This window comes from Staurois parvus, unplaced genomic scaffold, assembly GCF_062004578.1.
Source record: "Staurois parvus isolate SC_StPar_1 unplaced genomic scaffold, SC_StPar_1.0 ptg000357l, whole genome shotgun sequence".
Classification (NCBI taxonomy): domain Eukaryota; kingdom Metazoa; phylum Chordata; class Amphibia; order Anura; family Ranidae; genus Staurois; species Staurois parvus.
Window position 1 is genome coordinate 3,108,137 of NW_028318153.1, and position 22,121 is coordinate 3,130,257.

At 43.5% G+C, this 22,121-nt stretch overlaps 1 protein-coding gene across 1 annotated transcript in view; it reads left to right on the forward strand.

The window, feature by feature from the left end:
• The window catches only part of LOC149456567 (spermatogenesis-associated protein 7 homolog), a 215,475-nt gene that overhangs the window by 166,025 nt on the left and 27,329 nt on the right, over positions 1–22,121 (forward strand). The window contains exons 8-9 of the mRNA XM_089684816.1: positions 3,356–3,433; positions 4,026–4,083. Of these exons, the coding sequence (XP_089540942.1) occupies positions 3,356–3,433; positions 4,026–4,083 (136 nt within the window). The remainder of the gene's footprint in view (positions 1–3,355; positions 3,434–4,025; positions 4,084–22,121) is intronic.

Genomic DNA, 22,121 nt, shown 5'->3' on the forward strand with positions numbered 1-22,121 from the left:
CTTATGGTGAACAACCCATGAAGAAATCAAGTGTTTTTGAATGGCATAGGCCAGAACCGTAACTAGAACCTTCAGAGCTCCAGTGCTAGAAACCATAAAGGGCCCCCCTTACCCCAGTCTTGCCCCCCCTGCCCACAGTGGCGGAATGGTCGCAAGTGCAACCTTTGCAATCCTGGTGGTTCTGACACTGGTGTACATTTTTTTATTTTTAGAAAAAAATGTTTATAATTTTTTTAGGAGCCCCATTGGAAGGCTTTGTTGAAATATCAGGGGTCTAAATAGACCTCTGATGTTTCACCTTTGACACAGAAAAAGAAGATTAAGGGCACAGCCTTCAATCTCCATCTCTGAAACCTCAGCTGCACAGAATGAATGGACAGGAATAGCTCTGTACAGAGCTTCCTGCTCATTCATAAACTGAAGCATAGTAAACACAATTTACTATGTCTCAGTTATGAATGAATAGAGTCAGTGATTGGTACGGATCACTGACTATTCATTAAAATAATAAAGGTGCCAGTAAATGACACATTTACTGGTCCCTTCCTCGATCTCCATCCTGATAGATCCCCCACAGCAGCTGGAGGGATAAGGGAGGGGGGAACCCGGCAGCACTGTGGGAGATGAGGGGGGGCTGGGGGAGCACACAAGAGCCAAGAGCAGCAGGAGGTGGATAGGAGGGCCAGCGGGGCGGAATGTAGAGAAACTGTTCCCCTCCAGGAAAATGGAGGGGATTGGTTCCTCTATATACTGAGCCTGCTGCTCTTCCTATCCAGGCGTACAGGGGGGCCCCATGGGCCCCCTGGAGCATGAGGCCAGATCACAATAGTAACCACTGTACATACGCACCTGGCATTGGCAGGAGGGGTGAGAATATGTCCATTATAATGCAAGAAATGAGCAGCCAAAAATGCAAAAGATGGATGCAAATGTGGAAAATGAAGAGGTTACAGAATCTGTTTAGAGGAAAAGACTGGAACTCTGGCCTGACAAGTGGTTTCTCCACCACAACAATGATGTTTTAAGTGTTCACGAGTTCCTGGCCCAGAAATCCGTTCCGAAACTGTAATAGAGGAGAGATCTCAGGGCGCTAATGGCTAATGTCCAGTGTTATATGTCCCTAAGTCCCAATAAAGTCTATGGCTAGTAACTGCTGCAGATGGCAGCCATCCCAGAGTAAGCCAACTCTGTATGCAAAAAGAAAAAGAAGAAGAGAATCGCCCTTTGAGTGCAGTATGAAGGAAATTTTTAATGAACCACAATTATAAAACTCACAATGTGAAGATGTTTAAAAAGCCCATCAGTAAAACTGTTTCTGTGTCTTGCAGGGGTCCATCCCGTGGGGTGCTGGCCGCTTTAGATGGTGACAGGGTCTTGGGCTGCTGGAGACAGTAGAGGATCCCACGGTCCCATAGGGGATGATGACAGGGTCCCGGGCTGCTGGGGGTGATAGGGATTCCCAGACTCCTTCGTCCGACCAGAACCTGAAGTGCCTGTGACCAGTGTGAACCGCAAGTCGGGCAGACGTGACGTCACACAGGAAGAGATGCAGTGAACTGGAGGGAGGACACAAGGCTACGCACTCGGAGCTGACTGCTCCTTCTACTGGCCTACCTTGGTCCAATACTACAAGCTGTTCCCCAATGACTCTAAGATTGAGAATTGAGCAGGTGACTGCTGATGCCGGAGTTCTTGTGTCCATTCCGAGCACACAACAGTGACTGTTAGTCATCGCCCCTCCAGCACTTACTGGAGTGCGGGGCTGGAGAGATGGTGAAAGAAGTTGTCTCAGACTGTTAGGCCTGTAAGGCCTGTAAGGCATCTGGTTGGATCCTGGAGCATCTTTATGAAATCAACCAACAGAGGGCTTTAGTTCAAAAGTCCATATATACTTAATTCTTAAAAAAACAAAAATAGGTGCACTGTCACTTTAAATAACACACTGCAACATAAATGATTAACTAAAGTGAATAAATATCACATAGGAGTAAATATTTAGCAAAATCATAAATTCCAAATATATATACAAACAATTATTAAAAAAAATAAACCCCATATGAGAAATCAAAAAAGCTCAAAGAATTTAAAGTCCGGATAATAGTCCTGCAATCCAATCTGTGATAGGATGCAGTGCAAATGTGAGCTATATATGCAAAACGAGATGTGCTCCGCATTTCTGCTACCAGTGTTGTAAAGCCTCTTACCAGATACTTTTTTTCTTTGGACCCGAGATCAAAAGCGCCTGACTGTCATACAGCTATATAATCTTCCTGTAGCATTGGGTCAGCAGCACTCCACATTTAGCAGTATACACAGCATAACAGAGACAAGAGGATAAATCTCATGGTGTTAAAAAAAAAATAAACTTGTTAAAAAAATCCCTAAAATGTATAACTTAAAAGGCACTCACATAGACACAGGAAAAGATTGGCATTTCACAGAATACAAACAGCACTGCTTCAAGTCTGGCCAGCTTGCGTGATGACGTCGTAAACCAAGCTCTGCCCTGGTGACCTTGCTTGTCTTGGTGACCTTCAAATGGAGACATCTGTTGCAGTGAGAGCTGTCTAAAAGGAGAATACCCTTCATTTTGTAGGGGGCTTAGAGGCTAAAGAGTTTTTGTTTTACTTTCTAAGCCAGTACACCTAGAGCCAGTGACTAAAAGAATGAGCAAATTGTTATACTACTTCACTATCAGTGTGGTGTAGAGTGCTAGCGTGGGTGAACTGTAAGTATGCAGTACACAATTTCAACAGTATAAAAATACAAACTACAGCAATAAGGACTAGGCCAGACTGCACTGGCAAGGAGGGTAACAGTCTGGATCCTTTCTGTTATACTATTCTTCTTACTGACAGTCAGTATCATGGTGTGTGGGATGGCTGTGTTCTGCCATTGAAGCCCTGTGAACTTATATCATGGCACACGTTGGCTGATCCAGGCCCCATTAGTCCAAGGCCAATAGGAATATGAAAGTAGTGTATAAAGTGGCAGGCACTCTACTCAATGGGCATAGTGGCAGGCGCTCTACTCAATGGGCATAGTGGAAGGCACTCTACTCAATGGGCATAGTGGCAGGCACTCTACTCAATGGGCATAGTCGCAGGAGCTCTACTCAATGGGCATAGTGGAAGGCACTCTACTCAATGGGTATAGTGGCAGGCACTCTACTCAATGGGCATAGTGGCAGGCACTCTACTCAATGGGCATAGTGACAGGCACTCTACTCAATGGGCATAGTGGAAGGCACTCTACTCAATGGGCACAGTGGAAGGCACTCTACTCAATGGGAATAGTGGCAGGCACTCAGCATTGTTCCTTGTTTTTGTAACCCACTCATGCTTTTTTATTTAAGGGAGGATGATCTGAAATGCCTTAAATTTCTTAAAGAACTAACAGATGACATCTTACTTAGAGGTGGTGGCTCCAGCAGGTAAGTACACACAGGCCTTTTGCTTACCTCCTAATAACCTTGCTCCCAATAACTCCACATATACTACAATGTACAATGTACAATGTCTGAAAATTTGTTCTAATTCATGTCAAAAACAGTCAATATAAATTGTTGATTTGATTTTGCTGTATTTGTTATTATAGCTTTCTTTTTTTGCTTTTGATATACTTAACAGAGTAGTCCTAAGGCATATCTAAACAAAAAATAAAACATTAATACATTGCAACTTACCGATCTTAGATGCAGTGTTTTCACCAATTTTCCTTTTTTTTTTTTATACATTCTTTACTTTCATCTGGTGATTCTGCAAGTAACACACCTTACTCAATTGATCATTTGCTGTATTAGATCTATGGAGGAGCAGCATTGTCACCCTAAGCTGTCCACTAATATGGTCCCTTAGCTGATAAGCAAGGATGATGGGGATTCATTATAAAGAAGGAGTACATACAGTACATATAAAGGATGTGATTACACTCAGAGTAGTTTAAACATAGGTTTAGCAAAGTTCAGTAAATAGACTTTTAAACTTTATATGTGAGTTTGCTAATGTATTTTATGTCATTGCCAGTGCAATAGACCATGTGTTTCAAGACCACCTTCAAAGAAAAGATCACAATATCCCAGAGGTAGGTACTTTTCTTCTATGTCCTTATTGAAAAGGCAACTGAAAAAACAGACTGCAGTGCTGGGCTTTCTTATTTGAAAGCCCAGAATCCTTGGCAAACTGAGTATTACAGGTGTATCCTGTAGTAAATATAAAGAGTTTACAGAATAAAAGTTAAATGTAAAAAAAAATAATAGTAATGCCCCTTAAAGGTCATTAGTACTTTTATATACTCTGTTGGCCAACCTAACTGAAGCTGTCCTGGACTTTGTTTGGCGGTGACATATAGGCACCTGGACTGGTCCTATCTAAAGTCAAATAGAGTCAAGCAGACAGTGCAGTGCCACTGATAGAGTACTCTTTCTGTACTGTGTCTCATTAATGCTGCATACAATGAAACATTACTTTCTTGTAACATAAAAATATTCAGGTATGTTATAAAGATAAAAATAAAACAAAGTAAACCTTACTAGTAAATCTTATTGTAGCAAATGCAATTACAGCCAAAATCTCAGTTAAATACATTCACTAAATAATTTTCAAAGTATTTGAGCTGTAAAATGATGATTACATTAGATAATATCGAATTGTCAAATACCAAGCATTAATATAATATATTGTTGAACAGAACTGTGCTACTTTGGATAAGCGTTCTGAATATATATAGGATACAGAGCCATGCATTTTACAAACAAGAACTCAAATCCCTTAAACATTAGGGGCAGCTTAAGGAGGACTTATCGTACAGCCAAAATGCACAAATCCTTTACAGCTACTTGAATTATACTGACTTGAATTATAGTTCACATAATATAGCTTCACTTTTTACTCATTCTCATGTGGTTATACTGATTCCTGCCAACAAAATGACTTTTTAGATCGTATTAACTGATTTAAGATGATACTTCATTGTAAAATGCTTGTATAACCAACATTTTATAGGATTTCAAAAACTGGTTTTGCAAACATCATTTCACACTTTCAATGTCCATCTCCTGCCATTTTTTTTAAATTGTGTCCCAGCCAGGCAATTTTTCCTTCCTCCCCAGCCCTGGCCGCCATAGTAACACCTTTTGACACTAGATATCCTTCAGCCAGTATCGCTCAGCACTGAAAACTGAGGACATCCTATGAGTGCAGGGCATCATGGGCCCACCCCAAGAGGGAGCCACCATGGCACCCTGAAATCACATATTCAAACCATTTTATTTTCTTCAGCTTTCAATAAATTGGGAAGGGTTCATATTTTTCAGGTTTTAATTTTGTCTATGGTCTCACTGGGTAGATTTCTCATAATTCTGAAAACCATGCAAGTGTAGCGTTATTCCCCAAGCAATCCTGGATTGTTTGGGTAACCTCTGCTTTGACTAGAGATGACCCACCCTTACCTGGACCCAAATGACACCATGGCACACTTGTGAATCTTTCAGTGGGCCTTACTGAACTGCAAAGCCCTGTAAAAAAAAGATTAATTAAACAGGAGTATATTAGAACAAATATGGTTTCAAATACAAAAAAACATATTCTTAACCCACCAACCTGCACAAAGGCAAAGGCCCTGCCTACAGCACAGGCCATTGAGATAGAAACTAAAGTATTGTCGTTGTTGGGGCCCTTGACATGGTGGAGCACTCACCCCTCCTTTACACGGGGGATTTTTCAATCCAGAGACCTGGGCCAGCAGACAAGACCAGGATGATTAAAGGCCTCTCACTAGTGCAGCAACTGGTCTGAGAACTTCCACGAAGGCCAGAAAAAGGGTCTCTCCCCTCTCTCTGGGGCTCCCCTCTCAAACCAGCTTTCTGCAGCATCGCAGAGCAGTACTGAAACAGCTGCAGCTATAGCACCTTGCAACAAAAGGGATAGCCCACATGGTCATTGGGGATTTTAAACGCACACCACACAAGTGAGATGGTGACCATGTGGCCTCAGCAACCATCCTCTGCAGCCCTCTTTGTCTTAGCAATGGCAGGAGGCTCAGCAGCTCTCACCCACAGCACACGGTCCAGTCCAACAGCAACCACAGTTCAGGAACCCTGAGCCCTCTACCCAGGCTCCTGGGTGCCAGGAAAATCCAGATCTACTTCCTGGGTTCACTGTCTCATATACACTCAGCAGCACAGATACAGTATTGTGCAACATAAAAAAATCAACTACTTTAATTTTATTCTACAAGACTTCTGCTTTCAGATAACATATAATGTTTTTGGGGGAGATTAGTAATTTTTAGGCAAAATATGGGCGACGTGGACATAAAATAAAAATAAGGATCTGGCAGTGAAAGAGTTGCAACAATGTATTTATTTTTAAAAATATTACATTTGTTTTAAATCCCAACTTCGGAACAAAAAAGATTTCCCTTGCAGTGGGGCTGTGCTTGCACTGCAGGGGGTTAACTGCTTGTTTTTGTCTAGAGGATTGGAGAAGGAAGATATACTTATCTAATCCTCTGATCCTCTCAGTACAAGACTGGTCCCTGTGGTTCCTATGCCCCTGCAGCTTAGCTGTCATGTGCAGTGGACTGTTCCTGATGTCATCACACCTATAAATCTGCTCTAGATGTGAGTATGTCAGGAACACTCCAACGTTGGATTGTGGGGGAGAGCTGTTTGCCACTGGATCGGAGGATCGGGTGAATATTAGCCTTCTGTTCACTCCTGGACAAAACTAGCACGGGAAAACTTTTTTTGTTGCCAGAGTTATTCTTTAAATTCAACTAGTGCAAATATCGGAATTTTGCTTGATTTTCAAGTGGTTGTAAAGGCTCAAGATTTTTTTTACCTTCATGCATACTATGAATGAAGGTGAAAAACCTTCTTTGTGCAGCATCCTCCCCAGCCCCCCTAATACTCACCTGAGCCCCCACTCGATCAAGTGATGTGCACTGGAGTCTCGGCTAGCCCGGGACCCCTTCTCTTCATTGTCTGAGACAGAAGCAGGAGCCATAGGCCAGTGAGCCAATAAGAAGAGAGAGGAGGCAGTGCCGAGCTGTGACTCTGTGTGTGAATAGACACACGGAGCAGCAGGTGCCCCCGTAGCAAGCTGCTTGCCGTTGGGGCACCCTACAGGAGGGAGGGCCTGCGGGAGACCCGAGAAGAGGAGGATCCAGGCTGGTTTGTGCAAAACTACTGCACACAGCAGGTAAGTATAGAAATGTTTGTTATTTTTTCTAGAAAAAAGGCTGGAGGTGGAGGGGTGACTTCTCTGTGTTTCTTATCAGCGGCAGAAAAAGTTCAGATCACTGCCCTGATTCTGCTGTGAGAGGGGATTTTGAACAAAATTAGACTATTATATAAAAACATTTTCTACATTTTCTTTCAACATTTTTACCTCTACATTTCATTAGCTAAGAAGAAAAATCTTGCCTTGCCATCATTTAGTATCTGTGAAATGAGACTTGATGAAATTATTTTTAGAAGACAGTGAGAGAATCATTAATCGTGAGGCTGTTACTGTTTCTAATTGATTTTGTACTAAAATATGGATCATAATTAAAAACGCTCATGGATAAAAAAATCTTCGCTGATAAACAGAACCTTCTGCTGAAAGTTTTACCTTGTGCTCTTCCAGCATTTTATATTTAATGCATGTCAGCTGCCTTTCAGAATGTAAACGTGCTCCTGCCAGACACCCACAGGCTAATTTCAAATCTGTCTGGGATCATTCAGATATTCGACTATCATTGCAGCCTCTCTGAAAAGTGATCTGCAGGGGATTGCTTTACAGAAGGTGTTTGACAGGCAGTAAGGGGGAGATATGTTGCCTCCTCAGCATCTGTTTTAACCCTCAAAATCCTAACCCACCACACCACAAATGCATGTATTGCACATGGTTGCAGTACAGCTGCACCGCGGCACCATTCACTTATAAGATTTGCATTCAGCAGTGGCACTGCTGCTGACCATGACAAAAGGTTTAATTTCTGCTGTGGCATGTCTACAGCCCTGTGCGTCTTCATATCAGTGTTTAGGTGGGCGTTTGGGGGCAGTAAAACCATGGCTCAACTATCTGCTTTTACAGCCCCCTGACTGCCTGTGTGAACGAGCCCTTGTGTGAGGAATACCTTGTCTACTGGTATTTGGCGTACCCCCTCATGCCCCAGATGAATCCTCACCTTCACCTAGCTGTACTGAGGGTATCCCTGAGCAAGAGGTCCCAAGAGCTTGCAGCTAAGCAGTCCCGGATGAGGACTAGTTGGTATTACACCTGACCGCCCTCTCCCCTTCCCTGGCCCAGGGGGTGTAGGAGTACTCACACTGTCCTTTTTCCGTTAGCTTCATGGGTCAGTGGCTGCCTTCAGGCCTTACGCTGGGCTGTTTCCTTCCCGACTAGCAGGCTGTCCTCCATAGGAGACGTTGAGGCAGTAGAAATCCTCCTGTTCAGCATCCTGCCTGTAAGTAGGCTCCCCTCCATGGGGCCCCTTCCCAGGCTCCACACTCCAGCCTTCCTCTCAATCCTTCTTCCACTCGACACTGCACACTATTCCCCAGGCTGTGTGATATTTGAGGGTTGTCCTTTTCATCGTGCCCAGCTTCCTGTCAGGAGACTGGCTAGGGTCCCCCAAACATGTAGATCTGGGCCTCCTCCCCTCCTCCACCCTTGTTCCAGAAAGTTCTCTGTCTCTGGGAAGGTGGGAGGGCTCAGAAGCCCTGACCTGTAGAACCTCACAGCCTGTCCTGAGGTGAACTCACTGCCTCACTCCCAGGCTGACTCATCCCAGGCTGCTGCGCAGCCTCTATCTAAAAAAAAGAAAAAACAACAAACCTATCTGGCTAAACCTAGAGGATGGTACACAACTTTGGACACAAAGGGGTTTATTTACTAAAGCTGGAGAGTGCAAAATCAGGCTCCTGCTTCTGCATAGAAACCAATCAGCTTCCAGGTTTTATTGCCAAAGCTTAACCTCCTTGGCGGTATTCCCGAGTGTAGCTCGGGGTAACATTTCAGTACCACAAACGGTAACCCCGAGCTACACTCGGGAATACCATGCGGCACTGCTCCAGCATTTGTTCTTCACTTACCTTACCCTGCGCTCCCACGATGTGTCCCCTGCAGCGTCCCCGGCCATCTCCTTCGGAGGATGCCGGCATCCGGCTTCTGTGTCCTGTCCCTGTGATGTCAGGACGTACGGGCGCCGCTGGCGGCGGGAACTTTGAAAATTTTAAAAAATGTCTTTTCTTTTTTTTACATTTTACATAGTAAAACATTGCTGTGTAAACCAATTTCACATACATATTGTCCCGAGTGCTTTGTCCTGTGCCCTGCCTGCATTTTGTCTGTTCTTTCTGCCTGGAAACTGAGAAATGTCCATGGCATCCAAAAAGTGTCCCTTTAGGTCAAAAGCGGTTTAGATCAGATAGAGAACAGCGATAGTAAATCAGAACCACTTGCAGAATTGAGTGATAATGATTTGTGGGGAAATTCATCATCAGACACTGAAAACGATTTTGCGACTTTGCTCAGCAATGTGCTAACTTGGAGCTATATTTCACATTTCAGTGTTTTTGGTTTGATTATATTATTGAATTAAATGTATTATTATTATATTATTATTTTTTATGATTATTTATTAAATTATAATTTATGATTACGTGTTTCAAATTTTATCCTACCCGGGATGTTTACTAGACTCTTGTTCGGACAGATTTCAGTGAGTTATTCCTAAAAATTACAGCCTACAATAAAAAAACTACATATTTCCATGCAAAATAATGGTACCGCTTTCAGCACCAAAAATCGGAAAGAATCATACCGCCAAGGAGGTTAATTGAACAAACTGAAGTTAGAGGCTGATTGGTTTCTGTGCAGAAGTGAGCCTGATTTTGCACTCTCCAGCTTTAGTAAGTAAAACCCATAAAAGTTGCATGACAAGTCACAGCTCATTGTTTTCAATGGTACCCATTGGAACTTACAGTCCAAGCGACTTTTAAAAGGTTCCTGCACTACTCTGCTGCAACTTGAATGCCAGACAGTGTAAAGCTACATCAAATGTCCCATCAAAATCGCATCAGAAATCCCACTGGAAATTGGAGTTGCACAAATGTGAATGGAGCCTGAAGGCAGCAGCACTGTGTTACTAGGAAATAAACAATTGTTTGAATTTGGAGAGGGACAGAGAGGGTGGGGGATAGGTGGAGTTCAGTGTTAGTAGGCAAATAAATTGCAACCACAAAAACATTATTATCTATTCTTATATTTATTTTTTCTTAAAGTGTTACTAAACCCAGGACCCTGCATTCACTATATCTGGTCTCCCAGGACCCTGCATTCACTATATCTGGTCTCCCCGGACCCTGCATTCACTATATCTGGTCTCCCAGGACCCTGCATTCACTATATCTGGTCTCCCAGGACCCTGCATTCACTATATCTGGTCTCCCCGGACCCTGCATTCACTATATCTGGTCTCCCAGGACCCTGCATTCACTATATCTGGTCTCCCACAGTACACACAACATGGAAATGCAATCATTTTAGTAAATATAAACTGCTAAATACCTTTTCTCATCAGCAATTAGAGCGGTCTTGTGACTTCTATCAGTGTTCAACAGAGCACTGCTTAATCTTGTAGGAGGAGTTTTCATTCTCCTCTGACTGTCCTATAAGGCTGCATGACCCCTGACCCTCTGTCTGGACAGTGTGGATTGACCCTGTGCTGATCACATGCACCCCCCCCCCCCAAAAAAAAAAACACCTCTCTAGCAATACACACCAAACTGAGCATGTGTCTCCTAGGGCTCTGTACTATCAGCAGATTGATTGAGGACAGTAGAAGAAGGGGAGGATCAGAGAAGACAGGATCAAACAGCCTTTTTACATAATGCAGAGGATGAACTCCTTAGGTTCCACAGTGAGTATAACAAGCATTCTTTACTGCATATACAGACTGATTTTACTGATGTGGGTTTAGTAACACTTTACGTTCTTTGTTCTTCATGACATGAATAGATAACCAGAATGCATTGTTCTTTCCTGTGCCCCCGGACTGTCATATCTACACAAACCCTTCAGCCTTCACTGACATACATGGCTCTGCATTGGTTAGTGCTTAGTACAAATTACAGCAGATCTGTCAGTTGCCCTCCTGGATAATGGAGAGTTTTATGTCTAATGTAAAATTTTCTGTAGAAAAAAAAACCTTCCAATCCAACACACTGTCAAGCATGACTCCACAGGGGAAGAAAAGGTAAAATAAAGCCGTGGAGAAAGTTCAGAATTATCAATTAGTTACACCAGGGCAGACAGAACTGTAGAAAAATGTGAGATTTGTCAAAAAGCTGTTAGCCGCACTTTAGAGACAAGGTTTACCCGGGGCTAAAGATTATTCTTTTTTTTTTTTTTACAGCTATACTGTAGGAAAATATAAAATACAAAAATGAATGTATTTCTGTATTCATGAATTCAGTTCACACCAGTGCGACTTGTCATGTGACTGGAGAGTTCAAAATCGCATGATAAGTCGCACTCCATTATAGGCAAAGGAACCATGCAAATTGGTGTGACTTAAGTCGCAGTGACTTTGAAAAAGGTTCCTGCACTATTTTTGTGCGATTTCATTGCAACTTGCATTGACATCTGTTATATGAAGTCGTACAGAGTGTCAGCAAGCCACAATGAAATTGCTCTGAATAGTCAACTTTGAAGTTGCACAGAGTAGCACGATTTCAAAGCCACACCGGTGTGAACAAGGGCTAAATGTATTTTCTGAATACAAGCAGTATACGTACCAGATACTGACCTGGTATCAGCCAGTAGGAGTCCCAGTGTGGAGAGGAAGAAGCAGCACAAGTCAGTACATGTGCTGACAAGGAACATGATGATAGGAGGAGAAAGTAGAGTGGCAAAGAAATCAGCCTCATCGCTGTGCTGCTTCTCCTTTCCCTGTCCAGTCACAGGCAGGGGTGTGTCCAGGAAGACCTGGGCTCTGAGGAAATGGGCTGAAGGAGGCTCCTCATTAGACTAAGGACATCTAGCTGCAGAAAAAAATAGTGCAGGGGAAAATTCTGTATGGAAGGGGAAACTTGCAGCAAAAATCTGGTTTTGTTATTTTATCTTTGAATGGTCCTATTGCTATCTCTTTATATTTGGGTGGAGTTCTGCTTTGAAGCGGGACTTTGCCCATAACAACCTAGTAAAGACAATGTTCTTTAGCAACTAACATACATTCCACATGATTAATTATGCTACCACAATTAGTTTGTGCTGTAAATTGCCTCCAGCATTGCCCCTGTTTCTTCTTGCAGTAGCCTGCCATTTTGCTGAAGCCTGAGTCCCTGAGCAGCGGTAAATCTTTAGGCTGTCAGCAGATCGGCCTCTTCATTTTCAGAAGTTCCAAAAAATGGAGAGCAACTGAGCATGTGCAGTTCAGGGTGAGACAGTTTATTACTACATTTAAACAGTAGGTAGGAAGGAACGGGTGGGTGGAAGGAAGGAAGGAAGGAAGGAAGGGAGGGAGGGGTGGGTGCAAGGAAGGAAGGGGTGGATGGAAGGAAGGGGTGGGTGGGTGTAAGGAAAAAAGGGAGGGGTGGGTGGAAGGGAGGGAGGAAGGGGTGGAAGGAAAGAAGGGAGGGGTGGAAGGGAGCTGTGGGTGGAAGGAAGGATGGAGGGGTGGGTGGGTGGATGGTAGGTTGGACTCACATGACTCATTCAGATGCATCAGAGCTGTCGGCTGCTGTGTTCAGTTTCCCGCCCACACATCCTCTGAAGCTGCATGGACTGGAGTGTGGGTGGGCACAGGGGGAGGCAGAACCGTTCCAGCCTCTCTCCTCTCTTCTCCTTTTGGTACGGAAGATGGAGGGAGGGAGTGGGCATTGAGAAGAACACAGTGGTGGTGGGAGGGAGAGGGTGTGGGGGGGAAGGGGCAGAAAGAAAACAGAGTCATCAGGTATGTTCTTTGCAGCAGTGGGGGCACTCGAGTGGAAATAAGGTGGGGGCGGTGTGTGGGAGGAGTGGCGGTGGGGGCAGTGACAAGCAGCGATCTCCTGTATGGCTTTCAGTAAAGCAGCTGGAAGCCGCTTCTCCTCCCCTCCCTCCCTCAGCTTCCAGCTGCTTTATTAAAAGCCATACAGGAGATTGCTGCTTGTCACTGCCCCCACCGCCACTCCTCCCACACACCGCTAGTCCCGGCACTGCTCGCCGCCCCCATCTTATTTCCACTCAAGTGGAAATTTCGAGGGCTGCAGGGATGGTTGGTAACTCTCCTCTGGGGGGGGGGGTCAGACCCCCCTGAATTCCCCCTTATCTATGCCCTGGCTGCAAGGGGCGGGGCACATGCTGTGATGTCATGTTGCCGTGATGACCACCCAGCTCAGTGACAGATCTGTCATTGTGGGCTGGTGGTCCAGAAGGGAGCGCTGCTGGGGCCGTTCTCGGACCACGGTCTACCATTTAGTGAACCCTGCTATAAACTATCTTGTCCAGGTACCCTAATAACATGTAGCATGTTTAGTTGTTTCTGAAATGTCAGGGTTAAAGTGGTTGTAAAACTCGTACATGAAATATGAACAAAGCATATCCCTCAATAGTGGGTAATTGCTTCAGTCCAGAGCACCAAGTGTCATTTCTGTCTGCTGCCTCATTCATCTGCTGTCTGTATTAGTCACCTCTGAAAAGTTTTCCTGACACCAAGAGAAAAAAGGAGATGGGGAGGGATCTCCTACACACAGCCTGTGATTGACAACCTCAGCTCTGTTCCTGTATGGAGCAGTCCACAGTATGTCATATACAGCACAGCATACATGGGGCAGCCTTCAGTATGTCACGTATAGCACAGCCTACAGATAGGGCAGGCCACAGTATGTCATGTACAGCACAGCCTATAGATGGGGCAGTCCACAGTATGTCATGTACAGCACAGCCTATAGATGGGGCAGTCCACAGTATGTCATGTACAGCACAGTCTACAGATGGGACAGTCCACAGTATGTCATGTATGGCACAGCCTATAGATGGGGCAGTCCACAGTATGTCATGTACAGCACAGTCTACAGATGGGACAGTCAACAGTATGTCATGTACGCCACAGCATAGGGCAACCTGAAGAATGACGTACAGCACAGTGGTGCAGTGGTTCAGCAATGGTAGCTTATGGAAGGTCCCCACTTCTCTGACTTTGCTACTTGAGACCCTGTGACAGAGGCAGTGAGGGCTGGTACTCTGAACAAATACAAGATCTGTCATAAGGGATAATATAGATTATGAGGTTCTGAGAAGTAACCATCCAGTGCCTGTGGGTGCCACAATCGAGATAGCAAAGAGAGTGGCAGCTTGGAATTGAGACCCCACCCGTGTTGAGTGAGCCAAACAAGGTTTCCCACCCAACTGTGAACAAGCTACTGTTTACTTGGTGTAGCAACAAAATAAAAATATCATAATTGGTTGTAAATAGGGATGTTATAGGTGTGTAAAGTATGTTTGTTTGTTTTTTTTTCAAATACAAAATGAAATTTATCTACAGTAAAGTCTGTAATCAACTGATGTTTATCCAAATGGAGTACACAATCAGCCAACGCTGAAGAGGACGCGGTTCTCATCTAAAGGTCACTGACAGAAAACACAAACACAAGTGCAGGATGTACTGTTCCAGCAACCATTTACATTCATAAATATGAGGAGGAGATATGAAATTATGGATAGCCTGGCTATATAGATGTCACATCTGCCTTTCATATTTCTCCACTAATGCCACTAATCAGACTATTCATCTCTATTGTCTTTCTCCTGATATGCCCTCGGCATGTAGATCTACAAAACGCTTTGTGTTTATAAACATATCCGTCTACAGAGTATTTTTGAACACAAAGTTTTTAATGAAAATACAGAGTTAAAAAATATCCATTCAAATGTTTTCAGGGAGAAATCTTCCCCGCCCAGAGTTTTCTTTGTATCCAGGTGTTGCTGTATTGGTCACTCTTGCTACTAGTTTCCTGGCAATCTGAGAACTCTGTTGCTTCTGCCAGATTGCCTGCACATCACGGTATTCCAGAATTCTCCCACTACTGTTCTGTGCCATCACATTGATTATGTCATCTCCAGGAAGCTTCCTCCTCCTCCTACTGCTTGTGTCCTTCTCAGTTTCCATCCTCTGTGCTTCTACTCCTCTCCAGGTGCCCATCTGCCCTTTTGATGTTAATTTGTCCTTCCATACATGTCATGGAGCTTATCTTCTGAGAAGCTCATAAAGGAGCAGTTCTTTCTGTTAATAAGAATACAGCTGGAGGTAATTTTTTTATTTTGACAAACATGAAGCTTCTATATTAGAATTGAAATGTTGTTATATAAGGGTCCTTCACTTGAACCTAACACAGCCTTAGAATATAGAAGAACCGTTGAAATAACTTTCCAGTCTCAGGGAACCCCCCCGCTAAAAATGAATATCTCTACAACTCATGACACATTGATGTGATGGTCAGTGAGGAGAATGCTCCTTACACTTGTGGCTTTACCCCCTTAAAATCATCAATGGTGTCAGTGGGAACTTATCTGAGAGGCAGAAATTGCTCATTGCTCAAGGAACTCCTAGCCACATCTGGAAGAACCCTAGTTGGGAAACCCTGACCTAACATATGCAATATTTTTACAGAACCTTGCGGAATTATGGAAGCTGCCATTTCTGATTTGTTTTCAAAATTTCAAGCTCCATCATTATCATCGTTAAGGTAGCCATACACTGGAAGTATCTGGTTTGAAATTGTAGGAGCTATTGTTTGCTTTTCGTTAGTGGGGTCAAAGTGGCGTTAGTTTTTTTTATAATCATAGCAACGTGAGAACTCAAAGAAGAATTAAATTTGTTCCTTAGATAAAAATTTTCCAAACAGGGAATATGGTTTTCATTCATGAAAGTCCATTCACTCCGAAAATCAAATGTGAACAGCAGACATTTTTTAGAGTACTTTTGAACTACATTCATCATGTCATCAAATGTACTGATGAGAATTTTTTTTTCAGCAGACAGTTGATTTGCTGTGATCCTTGATGACCCCTCCCCGTGCTGTGCTGAATAACGGCGCTCTTCTCCAATGTGTTCCTGCTGCCAGAGATGAGCTCTGTCATTCAGCTCTCAATAGCCAGTCTTCTCTTTGCTAGCAGCATGGTCAAACAGTGGTGGGGAGGAGGGCAAGCTGTCCGAACACATTGCTCAGCAACTATGAAAATGGGAGCAAGTGTTGCATGCATGTGGTCCCTTGGGGGATTTGACTATGATTTTTCAAATGTGATGCTACTTCTTTAAACTACATTACGGTGGAACTATGGACAGAATAAAAAATTACATATTTGCTGCAGTCTATCCCTACCACTAAGGTGACTGTTTTCATTTCTCCCCCATAAAGCTGGCCATACGTGGATCAAAATTTGGCTGGTTCAGCAGGGACTGGCCAAATTTCAATCCATGTATGGGCTAGCTGGTTGTACATAAGTCAATATATCAAATGACTTGTGTACAACCAGCCTGTTGGGATTTTACCAAACAATCAGTGCCGTCGTCTATAGCCGACAACACTGATCATTGTATTCTGGTAGCGGACAAGGTTCCCTGCAGGCAGAATATATTAGCTCAGCAGGAGTGATTCCCCCATTCACATCGAATGTGTGGATGAGGGAATTGGTTCATATTTTTATTTGTTCAACCTGTTGATTGAAGGAAAAAAAATGAGTCATGTATGGACTGCCTTATAGTTTTAGTACCTGCTGATCCTGCCAGTAAATCCACTGGATTCCACTCTCTGTAACAAGCCAGGCTGTCCAGGTAAAGTGGCAGAGGGGCTGGAAGAAACCAAACGACTCTGGTGGGGGTTCCTACAAAGGTCGTCTTTTATTCATATGGCTTTTTTTTTTTTTTTTTTTAAATCACTGTCACTATAATTGCTGAAGAAATGCCTGGAGCTGGGCTTTGTCTCTTATCTATAGTCCATTTAAAACTACTTGTCCATCTAAGAAGAACAGCAGAGGCTGCCAACTAAGTGCAGTATGTATTCAGAAAAAACTTTTATTAGAAGTATAGCCAAAGCTATTTTGGTTGTACTTCTCCCGTAGGTCACAGGAGTGCAGTTTGTTCTGCACTCCTGTTGCCCACTTTCAGCAGGCTGACATCACTCCACTGGTCCATGCTCTGAAAAGATCCTGACCTGAGCTAGCCCCTCCTGCCCCCTCCACAGCCCAGCACTCCAGTGAGAACTGGACTGGCCGGGCAGAGAGCAAGCGACTGACTGAATCACGGCTCTCTGCTCATAACAGAGGGGAGAACTGAGTGGTCGGTGTTTCATCGCTCAGTTCTCACTACAGAGCCGGCGGGAAACAGATGCAGCATTGGATCAATGCTGCATCCACCTAGGTGAATAAAAAAACTTCTCTTTTAAAGAATCACAAGTGACAACTCACAAATTGTAGTAATTGAATTTGAATTCAATAATAATTCAATAATTGTAGGGGTTTTTTTTTATACATACTGCACTTAGTTTGGCTTCTCTGCTGTTCCTCTTATATACTACAGAGACCACTTCACTCTCATTGAGGAGCTGCCATGAACTATTCTATATGGATTATAGACTTTGTCATTTACAGTATATACATGACTAGTATAGAAGAGATGTACTCGCTAAGACCAAAGCAAATAAAACCATACCAACCAGACTCTCGAAATACCCCTTCCCCCCCACTCTCCATATACCAATAAAGGAGACCAAACACCACTGGAGTTAAATGGCCTTCACAGCCTTTTATTTACAATTCAACTTAAATCACAAACACATTCCTTAAAACAGAAACATACAGGATAAGTTGTTGGTCTACGGAGGCACCAAACAATATTGATATCCCCCTGTGGAACCTTAACCAAAATATCCATACTAGACCTCCATCCGCTACGCACCGACTTGGAGACAAAAACACACCTTCCACAGCGTAGAACCTACACCTTCCAGTTAAACCTCGGTTAACTGGAATGCACCTGGGCACACCATACCACTTATGGGTCCCAACCATACGTTTTCGCTTAAAATAATTTTCCACCTCCAAAGATCAACAACTGCCCCCAAAACAAAGCAAGCACTGAAAGACCCAAACTACCCCAGTTGAGGGCGGGAGGGAAGTTTCCTCTTCAGCTGCTATTCCAGCACTGGATCGTCTGACCCCCAACACTCCCCAAAATCATCGAAGATCCCACCCCGTACTACCATCACCAGTCAGGTAACCTTCCTGTTTTAGACCATCCCCTTTAACCTAACCCCTTCCTGTCTTTCTTTCCCCTCTTCACCTAGTCATGCCTGCCCTCCACTATTCTTCTCTTTTCGCTATGGGCACCACTGTATGTCCCTATTATTTTTACACATTCATGCCTTTGATATTGTGTTTTTAGCTGTCCTCCAATCTGCGCCATTCTCAGATTTTCTTTTTGCAATATACTTGTCCATCCAAGAGGACCCTGTTCTTGCAGGGACAACACTGCTGTGTGATTTCACTATAAAAGAAGTGTTTTCACCTTATTAAAGGAATTGTAAAAATATCAAATCTACTGGTAGAATCAATGTGTAAGAATACTATTTTTAGGTAAAAATCAATTTAGATTAAATATTATCTCTAGTAAATATCTACCCCTTTAAGCTATATTCATGTAGGCCTTTTGCCACGATGTGAATCCCAGCAGCAGTAATCCACCAATTTCTGATGCTTCGTTTGACAGCTGCCAAGCTTGTACACTGTAGGCTGGCTAGCAGCAGCTGCGGCTATTCGTGGCTGTTCACACAGCCAGCAATTACCTGCGTTGATCGCGCCTGGACACACTTTGCATGAACTCCGCAGCTAGTCACTCACAGCTGTCAGACCCAGCATAAGGAAACAGTAGATTCCTGCCGCTGGGACTTGCACCGTGGCAAAACACCTGTGCAAATGTACCCTTAGTCCCCACGTAGGTAAAATGTTAGCAAAGCCACGTAATGTTCTTTTCTTAAATCTTCTCCCTTCCTAATTGTTCCATCAGTCTCTCTACAATGTCTTTCGTTCTGCAAGATCTCTTCTTTCCACCAGCTGTATCAGAAGAAGCCGACCCACACAAACCCCCCCAACCACAGTAAACATTTACAGATCCCCCCAGTCTTGGTTTACCTACAATTAGCAGTCCCATTAATGTTTAAACTGTTTAATTATACAAAAAGATCATAATGTGTGTTGAACGTGGGACAGAAAATCCATCCGGTCTGCGGGGACACTGACACGAGGCGGGCGGACAAGAAGCTGGCAAGCTGGGCGCAGCGGCGGAAAATGCTCAGAGCACAAAATGTAATATTAAAGAAATTGTTAAAATTATACGCTGCTGCCAAATGTTAGGTGATAAATTATGCATCACACGGCTCCTGCTGGAGCAGATCTTGAGAATAGAACTCTTGTGTAGGCATAATGTAATAAGGTGACCTCATGTGAACAGCCTGCATGGCTTCTGTATACCCTGATCTTTGCTGTTTACCTCTTTCTATCCAGAAAAGACTAAAGATGTCTGCATTAAGGGCCCATTCACATTTGTGACGCACATTAGTGCATTTTTTACTTTTTTTGGCACCTTTTTCACTAGACAGTGTAGAGCAGCCCATTCACTCAAATGGGCTGCTCTGTGTGCAACAAATGTGCCAAAGCAGCTCCTGTACTTTTCTGTGGAGCAGAGTTTGGTGCACTTCATGTTTTAACATGTTTGCCACAATTCCTAGTTGCCTTTGGAGTGTCATTAACTGCTTGTCTGCCGCCCTATAGCAGAGATACTGCTACAGGGCGTCAGGGCTGTGCAAAATCACATATATATATATATATACGTGATTTTGCTTCAGCTGTCGATCACCGGGTCCCAGCTGGAGATTCTCCGCTGGCATCCGGCGATCACCGAGTATCACTGACAGGGGAGAGATCTGTGTGTAAACAATACAGATCTCGCCCGTCAGCTCGAGCATGCTGCTTTGTATGGCTCTGCATAGCACAGACATACAAAGCAGTGTGCTTATACTGTAAAACACACACTGCACACAGTTAGCCCTTTGATGTTAACCCCTTCCTGCTCAGTGTGATTAGTACAGTGTCAGTTAGCACTGATCATTGTATTGGTGTCACTGGGGATGTCAGTGACAGTTAGTTCCCCCCAGTGTCAAAATGCCTGCCGCAGTCCTGCTATAAGTCTCTGCTCGACACCGTTACTTGTATTAAAAAAAATCCCAAAAATTCCAATATATATACCACCATTTGTAGACGTTATAACTTTCACGTAAACCAATTCAATTACACGTATTGGGATTTTGTTTAGCAATGACATGTAGCAGAATACATTTGGCCTAAATTTATGATGAAATTTGATTTTTTTTTTTTTTTACTGGATATGTTTAATAGCAAAAAGTCAAAAATATTGTTTTTTTTCTCAAAACTGTCAGTCTTTTTTTGCTTATAGTGCAAAAAATTAAAAATGCACAAGCGATCAAACACCACTGAAAGAAAGCTCTATTTGTGGGGGAAAAAAGGACATAAATTTAATTTGTGTGCAGTGTTGCATGGGCGCGCAGTTGTCAGTTAAAGTAACGCAGCGCCGTATCACAAAAAAACGGCTTGGTCAGGAAGGGGGATAAATCCTCTGGAGGGCAAGTGGTTAAGAAATAATGGCAATACAATTGCGATGCACATTTTAGAACATTTTTTGCACGTTGCTGGAAACGAGAGAAGAAACGCTAATTTCTGCACCCGTTCCTGGTATATGCAGGTGTGAATGGGGTCTCAATGGACACATGGATACTAGATCATGTAATCTTTGATTTATGTACCTTTATTGATACATAGCATAGCATGAAGCCTCATCCTGGTAAAATACTTAAAAAGCTGAACTTCAGACATACAGCTATATACATGGCTGAAATACAGTACATACAGGTGAAACTCGAAAAATTAGAATATCGTGCAAAAGTTCATTTATTTCAGTAATGCAACTTAAAAGGTGAAACTAATATATGAGATAGACTCATTACATGCAAAGCAAGATAGTTCAAGCTGTGATTTGTCATAATTGTGATGATTATGGCTTACAGCTCATGAAAACCCCAAATCCACAATCTCAGAAAATTAGAATATTACATGCAATCAATAAAACAAGGATTGTACATAGAATAATATCGGACCTCTGAAAAGTATAAGCATGCATATGTACTCAGTACTTGGTTTGGGCCCCTTTTGCAGCAATTACTGCCTCAATGTGGCGTGGCATGGAAGCTATCAGCCTGTGGCACTGCTGAGGTGTTATGGAAGACCAGGATGCTTCAATAGCGGCCTTCAGCTCTGCTGCATTGTTCGGTCTCATGTCTGTCATCTTTCTCTTGGCAATGCCCCATACATTCTCTATGGGGTTCAGGTCAGGTGAGTTTGCTGGCCAATCAAGCACAGTAATCCCATGGTCATTGAACCAGGTTTTGGTGCTTTTGGCAGTGTGGGCAGGTGCCAAGTCCTGCTGGAAAATGAAGTCAGCATCCCCATAAAGCTTGTCTGCGGAAGGAAGCATGAAGTGCTCCAAAATCTCCTGGTAGACGGCTGTGTTGACCCTGGACTTAATGAAGCTCAGTGGACCAACACCAGCAGATGACATGGCTCCCCAAATCAACATAGACTTTGGAAACTTCACACTGGACTTCAAGCATCTTGCAGTGTGTGCCTCTCCATTCTTCTTCCATACTCTGGGTCCTTGGTTTCCAAATGAGATGCAAAAGTTGCTCTCATCAGAAAAGAGGACTTTGGACCACTGAGCATCAGACCAGGTATGTTTTTCTTTAGCCCAGGTAAGACGCTTCTGACGTTGTTTGTTGTTTAGGAGCAGCTTGACAAGAGGAATACGACATTTGAAGCCAATGTCCAGGATCCGTCTGTGTGTGGTGGCTCTTGATGCACTGACTCCAGCCTCAGTCCACTCCTTGTGAAAGTCCCCAACACTTTTGAATGGCCTTTTCCTGACAATCCTCTCCAGGCTGCGGTCATCCCTGCTGCTTGTGCACCTTTGTCTTCCACACTTTTCCCTTCCACATAACTTTCTATTAATGTGCTTTGATACAG